This window comes from Vicia villosa, unplaced genomic scaffold (genome assembly GCF_029867415.1).
Source record: "Vicia villosa cultivar HV-30 ecotype Madison, WI unplaced genomic scaffold, Vvil1.0 ctg.000622F_1_1, whole genome shotgun sequence".
Taxonomy (NCBI): Eukaryota; Viridiplantae; Streptophyta; class Magnoliopsida; order Fabales; family Fabaceae; genus Vicia; species Vicia villosa.
Genome location: NW_026705280.1, coordinates 201,205 through 212,678, shown reverse-complemented (window position 1 = coordinate 212,678; position 11,474 = coordinate 201,205). Strand labels below are relative to the sequence as shown.

Sequence of the window (11,474 nt, the reverse complement as noted above, 5' to 3'; positions counted from 1 at the left end):
TTGGAGAAGTATCACATCACTTAGTTTTGTGAAGGAAGAAGAAGTCCAAGGCTATATATAGGATTCAAGTTTTTCTTTACAAGATGAACCAGTCAAAGTACTTTAAGCTTGTATTTGACTTTCTTTGTTCTCTTATGCTCTTGTATTATAGTGTTGTGAGATGTAGTTAAATATTTGTTTTGGAGGGTGTGGGTGTATTGGGGGCCTGAGGTATTTGAGGGTATATTATGTGTTGTAACAATTTTCACATAGTGTTATTCTCTAGTTGTCATTTGACAACAGTCGTGGTTTTTTCTCCGGTTTTGGAGTTTCTGTCAAAGATTATGGTCAAATGGTCCAAGATATTATTGTCATGGATTGTAGTCAAATGGTCAAAGATTGAATAAAGTCACAATTTTGATCAAAGAAATCATGTGAGTCAAAGAAATCATGTGGATCAAAGAAATCATGTGAGTCAAAGAAATCATGTGAGTCAAATAAATCATGTGAGTCAAAGAAATCATATGGTCAAGGAAATCATGTGGGTCAAAGAAAGAAACAATCATAGTTTTGCACTCATGGTTTTGCACCCATGGTTTTATGAATCTTCCATGGTTTTGTAAAGATGATCACCTATAAATAGAGGTGCATTTCTCATCTGTATTACACCACAAAAATAGCAGTACAACATAGTAACTAAGAAGAAAAAAGTAAGAGAGAAAAAAAATAGTGTTCTCCTTGTAAGGTTCTTTTAGTAAGTGTTCTCCTATTTCAAGAGAGAGTGTAATTTATTCTCTCCTTGTATTTAGAGAGAAGTGTTGTAATTTCTTCCACTTAGTGAAAATCTTTTCTACCAATGCCCGTGGTTTTTCCCTTATTTGTTGAGGGTTTCCACGTAAATATTGTGTGTCATTTTCTACTCCTTAATCTCTTATTTTAAGTTGTGTCCTAATTATCTTTATACTCTGGTACCCAACAGTGGTATCAGAGCTGCTGGTGCCGGTCCCTATTTCCGTTGCGGCATTCGGTTACTATTCACACGTGTGGTTGTATACTTTTGCAGTGATTGTTAACGTATACTAGATTTATTCTAGTGTGCGGTAAAAATATACAATACTGCTTACGTATATTGTGCTACTCACAGTGAAATTATGCAAACCGGTTTAGTGAAAAAAAATTAATAATAATTAAATGGCAGCAAAATTTGAGATTGAGAAATTCAATGGGAGTAATTTCTCCCTTTGGAAATTGAAGATGAAGGCGATCCTGAGGAAGGATAATTGCTTACCAGCAATTGAAGGTAGACCTGTAGATATAACTGATGAAAAGTGGAAAGATATGGATGACATTGCTGTTGCCAATTTGCACTTAGCAATGGCGGATTCAGTTTTGTCCAGTATTGCAGAAAAGAAAACTGCAAAGGAGATTTGGGATACTCTCATCCAACTGTACGAGGTCAAGTCACTTCACAATAGAATTTTCTTAAAGAGGAGACTCTAAACTCTTCGAATGAGTGAATCCACCTCGGTGCCGGATCACATCAACAATTTGAACACATTACTTGCTCAACTATCTGCATCAGATTTCACAATAATGGAAAATGAACGGGCAGAACTTCTTCTTCAGAGTTTACCAGATTCGTATGATCAACTCGTCATCAATATTACAAACAATAATATTGTTGACCGTCTATCCTTTAATGATGTTTCCGGTACTATTCTTGAAGAAGAATCCAGGCGTAAAAATAAGGAAGATCGACAAGAAAGCTCAAAACAAATAGAAGCTTTGACAATGACGTGAGGTAGATCAACAGAACGTGGCCCTAGTGGGAGTCAAAATCATGGTAGATCAAAATCTCGAAGAAGGATAAACCTCAAATGATACAATTGTGGCAGGAGAGGACACTTGAAGAAAGAATGTTGGTTCAATAAGAAGAATGGCGAGAAGTCTTCGGAAGCAAGTGCATCTCAAGGATGTATTGCTAGTACCCATGATGATGGAGAAATCCTTTACAGTAGAGCAGCAGTAAGTACCAAAGGCGAAAATAAACTCACTGATGGTGGATAGTAGATTCAGGAGCAACATGGCACATGACTCCACGACGAGACTGGTTTTGCACTTATGAACCTATCTTAGAAGGACATGGGTTAATGGGGAATGATCATGCCTTAGAAATTTCTGGAGTTGGTACTGTCAAAATGAAGATGTACGATGGTACTATTCGCACACTACAAGGGGTACGACATGTGAAAGGATTGACAAAGAACTTGTTGTCTATTGGGCAACTAGATGACCTCGGATGCAAGACCCATGTTCAAGGTGGGATCTTAAAAGTGGTGAAAGGTTCGCTAGTAGTGATGAAAGCAGAGAAAGTCAATGCAAATCTATACATGCTCTTGGGAGATACGTTGAAAAATGAAAATGCATTAGTTGTAGCTGGAAGCCAGGAATAAACAACGATGATATGGCATCGCAGACTAGGCCATATGTCAGAACGAGGCTTGAGAGTTCTTGCAGAACGTAATCTCATACCCGGGCTCAAGTCGGTAAATTTACCTTTCTGCGAGCACTGTGTGATAAGCAAGAAACATAGATTAAAGTTTGCTAAGTCAACTAGTAGAAGCAAACACATACTAGACTTGATTCATTCTGATGTGTGGGAGTCACCGGAAATATCCATTGGAGGAGCAAAATATTTTGTATCATTCATTGATGATTACTCTAGGAGGTTGTGGGTGTACCCAATCAAGAAGAAGTCAAATGTGTATTCAGTATTCAAGGAGTTCAAAGCACAAGTGGAACTTGAAACTGGGAAAAGAATTAAGTGCTTGAGGACAGATAATGGAGGAGAATATACAGATGGTGATTTCCTGACAATCTGCAAGCAAGAAGGTATTAAGCGGCAATTTACGGTTGCTCATACACCTCAGCAGAATGGTGTAGCAGAGCGGATGAATAGAACCCTCCTATAGAGGACGAGAGCTATGTTGAAAGCAGCATGATTGTCAAAGTCTTTCTGGGCAGAAGCTGTCAAAACTGCATGTTACGTGATAAATCGATCACCATCTACTGCGATTGATTTAAAGACACCCATGGAGAAGTGGAAGGGAAAACCGAGTGACTATTCTTCTCTATATGTATTTGGATGTCCTGTGTACGTAATGTACAACTCCCAAGAAAAAACAAAGTTGGACCCAAAATCCAGGAAATGCATATTCTTGGGTTATGCTGACAATGTGAAGGGGTATCGTCTGTGGGATCCCGCTTCCCATAAGATTATTGTTAGCAGAGATGTAATCTTTGTAGAAAATGAACTACAAAATGAGCAAAAAGATGAAAACACTATAAAGGAGACTACTAGAGTGGAGATGGAGGAAGATTCGGGAGAAAATGATTCTTCTGAAGTAGAGCCAGAGCACGAAGAACAAGAATCAAATGAAGTCAATAATGTAGATCCCAGAAGAACAACACGTCAGATAAGAAAACAATCATGGCATTCGGAATATGTGATGGCAAGTCATGATGCATACTGTCTTCTATCAGAAGATGGAGAACCATCAACCTTTCATGAGGCATCACTACGCCAAATTTAAGCTGTAGCAGCGCAGCTACTAAAGTGCTTTTAGCAAAAGCGCTCTCATAGGGCTCGCTAAAAACAAAATTAATAAACAAGGGAAAATGATGCAAAAAAAGCGCTCTGGTAGGGGGGTTATGAGAGCGCTTTCAAAAAGCGCTCTGGTAGGGGGGGTATGAGAGCGCTTTTAAAAAGCGCTCTGGTAGGGGGGTTATGAAAGCTCTTTTAAAAGCGCTCTTATAGGGTGGGTGCTACGAAAGCGCTTTTGGCATAAAAGCGCTCTGGTAGGGGGTGTTATTAAAGCGCTTTTGAAAAGCGCTCTGGTAGCCCATTTAAAAAATTATATATTTTACAAACACACGCATTTTGTTTCAGATCCAAAACACGCGAACCTTCTTCTTCTTTTCGTTGCTCCGCCGTCCTCACTCCCTCTCCAGCCTTCAACCGACTCCGCCGCCGCCTTCCTCACTCCCTCGCCACCCTTCAACCGTCTCTTCTCTGTTCAGGTTAGGGTTTTGTGCCGGAAATTTTCCTTTTTTTCATTGTTTGCTTTAAAAAATACAAAATTTTATTTAGGGTTATAGTTAATATTATTGGGGATTTTTTAATTTATCAGTGATTTAGGTTTTATCAGTGTGATTTAGAGTATTGAAGACAAAGTTTGTTAGGTTTTTATCAGTGATTTAGAGTATTGAAGACATGTATCAAGTAAGTAGAAGATGTTATTGATAATGAGACCTACAAGGGATATCTGTTTCATCAACTTTTACATGATTCAAGATTTTCTATATGTAGTTAGTAATAATCACGTTTTTCTATTGTAGGTTGAGCGTCAAACAGTGGATGGACTGGTAAAGGATAGAACACAATGTGCCCCTGCCGATTATGTTCCACAGAATATGAATCAAGTAATTGTACCCCGAAGTCTTCTGTGGCAGGATCCTTCGGGCTACAGTTACTTGATTCATATTCTGTGACACAATACAACTTGGATAGAAATGAGGTGATGCAGGTTAAGTCCAACAAAACCTTCAAATTTCTAGTCCAACAACCCCTTATCATTATTGCAACATTTATTGATTGAGTAAACATACACCCCTAGCTTACACCAACACCGTAATTTTCTACATACAAGGTATACAATTCAGTTTTTATTAATTTATTCTATCTTAATTTCTGTGCACAAGTATCTATCTGTGTTAAAATATACGGTGTAATATACAAGTGTAGGAAAATAAGTGTAGATATAGCATAGCTCAAAGATGAAGGAAAACGCTGAAGGGTAAGTAGTAGTAACTAGTTGTCATGTATTATTTGTCATAGAAATTAATATTCAACTTTTATTTGTGTCTAATTTTTCCTGTCAATTGGTTGTGAACTTTACATTAATTGTTGTTGCAGAGAAACTTCTTATATTGCTAAGAGATAGTAGAAAGCTCACAAGGATACTGGGCTCTTTTGATCAATTTGGTAACAACTTCTCAAATTCTGTAATTGTTTGACATGCTGTTGGTTGAGTTTCTAATAGTGTTCCTATCAATAACATGTAGCTAATGTTGTTCTTGAGGGTGTCTGTGACAGGATTATTGTTAGTGATCTATATTGCTTTATCCCTCTGGGCTATATGACGTGGCTGTGTTAAATTTAAGGTAAACTTTATGTACAAAATTTGTTGAACTAATTTACAATAAATGATATTCCATTCCATGTATTCAAGTTAGATATATAAAATCCTAAATATTAATAAATTAATTTGTATTTATTGATATATTTAATTTGATTATTCTTTTTACACGACATATATATATATATATATATATATATATATATATATATATATATATATATATATATATATATATATATATATATATATATATATATATATATATATATATATATATATATATATATATATATATATATATATATATATGCAGATTGTGAAGATTTTCAGTCATTTGAAGATGTTCAGACTTTGCAGGACTAGGACCGATTTAGTTGATTTAGTTGTTTAGGGATGATTTTTTTATTGTTATAATGTCATGTGAATTGGTTCAGTTGTTTTCATGTTAGAAATATGTGAATCGGTGTATATGTATTTTGGATTAATTACAATGGTATAATTATAATGCATGTTTAGTATATAATCGAAATCGCTTCTTTGTTGAAATAATGAGATTACTGAAATAATGGGATTACAATTGTAAATTATAGGTTTATGGGATAACAATGGTAAATTACAGGTTCATGAAAGAATGCTGCCATAAATGCAGGTTTAGAAATTATAAAAATAATAGGTTTATAAAAAAAAAGCATAAAAAATAAAATAAAAAACGCAACCTACGAAAGCGCTTTTGGAAAAGCGCTCTTATAGGGGGGGATACCAGAGCGCTTTTTCCAGAGAAAGCGCTCTAATAGAGGGGGTCTACCAGAGCGCTTTTAGAAGCGCTTTTGTTACCTACGCCAGCGCTGGCTTTCACAGCGCTTTTAAAGCCCAAAATAAGCGCTTTCGTAGGCCTTCCGTGTTGTAGTGCATGAAATGGTTCAAATGCATCTCTGTGGATGGCAGCAATGCAGGAGGAAATTGAAGCCTTACATAAAAATAACACATGGGAACTTGTTGAACTTCCTAAAGGTCGGAAAGCCATTGGCAACAAATGGGTGTTCAAAATTAAGCGAGATGGCAATGATCAGGTGGGACGATATCGTGCAAGACTGGTGGTCAAAGGATATGCTCAGAAAGAAGGTATTGATTTCAATGAAATATTTTCTCCAGTGGTAAGACTCTTCACAATTAGAATGGTCTTGGCAATGTGTGATGCATTTGATCTACATCTTGAGCAGCTTGATGTAAAGACTGCGTTTCTTCACGGAGAACTTGAAGAGGAAATATATATGCTCCAACCCGAAGGCTTTGAAGAACAAGGAAAAGAAAACTTGGTTTGTAGGTTGACCAAATCTCTGTACGGTTTAAAGCAGGCACCAAGATGTTGGTATAAGAGATTTGATTCCTTCATCATGAGCCTTGGATACAACAGCTTAAATTCAGACCATTGTACGTATTACAAAAGGTTTGATGATAATGATGATTTTATCATTTTTATTGTTGTATGTGGATGACATGTTGGTGGTAGGCCCCAACAAAGATCGAGTCCAAGAATTGAAGGCACAGTTGGCTAGGGAGTTTGATATGAAGGACCTTGGACAAGCAAACAAGATTTTAGGGATGCAAATTCACCGAGACAGAAAAGACAGAAGGATTTGGCTTTCTCAGAAGAATTATCTTCAGAAAGTCTTGCGCCGCTTCAACATGCAAGATTGTAAGCCAATCTCTACCCCACTTCCTATCAATTATAAATTATCCTCAAGTATGAGCCCTAGCAATGAAGCGGAGAGGATGGAAATGTCTCGAGTACCGTATGCATCAGCGGTGGGAAGCCTTATGTATGCTATGATATGTACTAGACCAGATATTGCTCAAGCAATTGGGATGGTCAGCCGCTTTATGGCAGATCCAGGTAATGAACACTGGAATGTTGTTAAGAGGATCCTTTGATACATCAAAGGAACCTCAGGTGTTGCATTATGTTTTGGGGGATCAGACTTCACTATCAGAGGCTACGTTGATTCATATCTTGCAGGTGACCTTGATAAAAGAAAATCTACTACTGGCTATGTGTTCACACTTGCAGGAGGTGCGGTAAGCTGGTTATCCAAATTGCAGACTGTTGTAGCTTTGTCTACTACAGAAGCTGAATACATGGCCGCTACCCAAGCATGCAAGGAAGCAATTTGGATTCAAAGGTTATTGGAAGAACTCGGGCACATGCAACAAAAGATTACTGTATACTGTGACAGTCAGAGTGCCTTGCACATTGCAAGGAATCCAGCTTTTCATTCCAGAACAAAACACATAGGAGTTCAATACCATTTTGTCAGAGAGGTAGTAGAAGAAGGAAGTGTGGATATGCAAAAAATTCACACCATTGATAATCTAGCAGATGCAATGACAAAACCGATCAACTCTGATAAGTTTGTATGGTGTAGGTCTTCCTATGGCCTATTAGAAGCGTAATCAACATGAAGTTGGCAAGGTAGAGATAATTTTTGCAAGATCACAAATGTGACTTTAAGTGGGAGATTATCAAAGATTATGGTCAAATGGTCCAAGATATTATTGTCATGGATTGTAGTCAAATAGTCAAAGATTGAATAAAGTCACAATTTTGATCAAAGAAATCATGTGAGTCAGAGAAATCATGTGAGTCAAATAAATCATGTGAGTCACAGAAATCATATGGTCAAGGAAATCATGTGGGTCAAAGAAAGAAACAATCATAGTTTTGCACCCATGGTTTTATGAATCTTCCATGGTTTTGTAAAGATGATCACCTATAAATAGAGGTTCATATCTCATCTGTATTTCACCACAAAAATAGCATTACAACATAGTAACTAAGAAGAAAAAAGTAAGAGAGAAAAAAAACAGTGTTCTCCTTGTAAGGTTCTTTTAGTAAGTGTTCTCCTATTTCAAGAGAGAGTGTAATTTATTCTCTCCTTGTATTTAGAGAGAAGTGTTGTAATTTCTTCCACTTAGTGAAAATCTTTTCTACCGGTGCCCGTGGTTTTTCCCTTATTTGTTGAGGGTTTCCACGTAAATATTGTGTGTCATTTTCTACTCCTTAATCTCTTATTTTAAGTTGTGTCCTAATTATCTTTATACCCTGGTACCCAACAGTTTCCACGTTAATCTCTTGTGTTGTTATTGTGTTCCTCTTTTTTCATTATGTTTATTATTTTTCCAACACCAATAACCCATAAGTTCCAAAGTCTTGGGAGAGACGGCTTGTGGTGAAAGCTAAAAGTTTGTTTCTAGTTATCATGTTTTATTTTTAGCTATCTCACAAATTTCATCACTCTTTTGAATGAAGTTTGTTTGTTTAGGATAATGCTAACTTGTGTCTTAAGGACACAAATTATGAATTAAAAAATTTAATAGATTATAAACAAAATTCATCCTCTTCGATTTAACAAAATGTGTTTCTTCAAAACAAAAGCGTGATGTCCTACCTAACCCTAAAATAGTTAATACCACACAAATTTAATTATGTGAATTTTGAGGGACAAATTAGATAAGTTATATATAAATTTCTATCAATAATTTTATTTTTCTAATATTAAAAGAAAAAAATGTTCAAAAGTATAAAAATAATTCAATTCACGACCAAGAGGAAATTTGCACATAAATGTTTGGCCATAAAAAGACCATCATAAAGTAAAATTACAAGACCAATTATTCATAAGCTAGTAGTATACTCTAGCAACTTATTCATGATTACTTGCATATAAATCTCCTCAAGCAAAAGCAAAACGTGTCTTGATGTTCACATTTTACAAGCGAAATTGTGCTTCAAAGTAAGGACCATTGTTCATAAATTTCTCCAACAATTCTCCAAATGGCATGGATGGATAAATGGGTGGTGAAGTTGAACTCGTAACCTCTTTTGCAGGTCCAATAATCGCTTCTCTACTTGGATTAATGAAATAAGCTATGGTATGCCTGCTAGGGTTTGCGTTTGTTACAACCCGATGTTCAGCACCGATAAGCCTCCCATTAGTAAGTATCTACATCAATAAAAAAAATGACGATTTTCATAAGCAAACTTTTTTTTTTAATAAAGATTTATTGAATAACTGATGTATCTGATCTGATGAAAAAATATGTACCTGCATCATAAAGCCCATGTTAATAACAAAGGCGTCAGGAATTGGTTCGACTGGAATCCAAGCACCGTCTTTCATGACATGAAGTGCAGTGATATTTGGTTCTTGAAAAAGAATGGTTAAAGTGTTTGGATCTTTGTGCTTTGAAGCTCCCAATGTTAAACCTGGTTCTGGGCAAGGAGGGTAATGGTGAGATAGGATTATTGGATTTGCACTTAGATCTCCTGAGAAGTAACCTGGGCTCAGTCCCAACCCTTCTGAAATCAGTTCCAGAATTCTTAGCCCAAGTGCTCTTAGTTCTTGTGTGTACTTTCCAACAGTTTCACTGGAAAAATGAAAAATAAATAAATGTTGACTTAAATTTGTAAAAGTTAAATATAATGTTACATTATTGAAAATACAATACAATTTGGTCAAAATTATAAATAAATAAAAAACACTACTTATTTGTTTTTTTTTTTAGCTTTTTCAAAATCCAAGTTGGGTTGAGTTTCATTTTAAGAATTTTTTAGAAATGTTCTTCTCACCCGTCTGAATATTGAAATTCTGACATATCATATATTATAAGAGAGTTCAATTTCACCTGAATCGCACTAAAGGCATAAATAGTCCGGTTTGAATTTTAAAATTTGAACACATCCGAATTTTGAAATCCTAACGCGCCACAAAAAAACTCAAGTTTAACAAAAATGCACCCAAACATAAATATTCTTTCGGATTTCAAAATTTAGACACAAAATATATTACAAGAGATTTCAAGCTTGCATGAAACACTCTAAAATCCCTAAATTCTAAACTCTATTTATATATTTATATATGAGATGCATCTTGATTTTGAAATCAGGAGAGTTCGAAAAAGATATTTTTGTAAAATTTAAGAGTTTGAGAGTATCACTAGGGTTCAATTATCAACACCATCAACACCCATTTGAAATTATATAACATAAATTTATCTAATAGTCATCAAACATAATACAAATTTATTTGTAATCTTCAATTGTTTTCATCAACTATTGTTTAAACAAGTCAATCATTAACAAAACATTATAATAATCCCATCATGTAAGACATGCACACCTCACTTCTTAACTAACCAAAAAATCACCAATCAAATATATCATTAGATCCAACAAAACCTATTTTTCAACTATGTAACGTACACACAATGAAGCAAAATAAATTACTATATGATAATTTTTAATTTAATAAAATGCGAAAAACTTACCGATATCCCTCAGGTTTCTCAGGCCAATACTCATTGAACTCTCCAGAAGGAAGACAAGGATGTTTCAATGAATCTTTCCAATACTTAGCAACATCTGCAACGTTCCTTCCACTGCTTGTATAGAGCTTACAGCTTTGTTTAGGATCCTTAGAGCTTTCACTTTCTTTCACATCAGCAGGCAAGGCATGAAATTCTTTGAAAATCCTTACGGTTTCATCCACCAACTCCTTAGCAACTCCATGATTCACAACCTACATCAAATTTTTTTACATATATATTAACGTCCGAACATATACCCGTGCGTACACATGAATATTGACATATGACATGCATGTGACATGCAAACATATAATCGTGCATACGCATGAATACTGATGTGTGAAATGCAGAAACATTTCAACTATGTTGATTTTCCTACGTAAATATATTATATGAGTTGAAAAGAATAATAAAAATTTTATACCTGAAAAAATCCGAATTCTTCGGAGGATTTGATGATGTTTTTGATGATCTCGTCGCGATCATTTCCGGCAAGATCAATCACTGGGATTGACTTGTTAGTGGACATGACAGCATTGCAAGGTCTTCTGTCTAGTGGTTGCACATAAGATTCTGGAACTTTGGAATGGAGATTGTACCAACTAGACACATACTTGCTCTCAATCTCAGCCATATTGTTGAAACTATAATAGCATGCACACTCTGATTCTGAAATGATGAGATAGTATACTATAAGGGTATATATACACAAAATATATTGATTAATCCTTTAATTTATTTTTATTTTTTTGTTGGTAGGATGCAATAATAATAATGATTTATAATATATGTCTCTATCAACATATTGAATACAATGTATTCCCAGAAATTAAGTTCAATGTATTCAACATTATGATAAATATTTAGTATTTGCTATATTTTAACATTTTTAAAATATATATATATTTATTTAGAAGGACCTAACTAATA

At 35.1% G+C, this 11,474-nt stretch overlaps 1 protein-coding gene across 1 annotated transcript; it reads right to left on the bottom strand.

The window, feature by feature from the left end:
• Window positions 1-8,779: 8,779 nt before the first annotated feature.
• On the bottom strand, window positions 8,780-11,193 carry LOC131629942 (hyoscyamine 6-dioxygenase-like). The gene is made up of 4 exons (XM_058900749.1): window positions 10,969-11,193; window positions 10,506-10,756; window positions 9,284-9,605; window positions 8,780-9,181 (listed from the first exon to the last, which is right to left on the bottom strand). The coding sequence occupies exons 1-4, from the start codon at window positions 11,176-11,178 to the stop codon at window positions 8,948-8,950; spliced, it is 1,017 nt and encodes a 338-aa protein (XP_058756732.1). The 5' UTR covers window positions 11,179-11,193; the 3' UTR covers window positions 8,780-8,947.
• Between the last annotated feature and the right edge of the window lie 281 nt (window positions 11,194-11,474).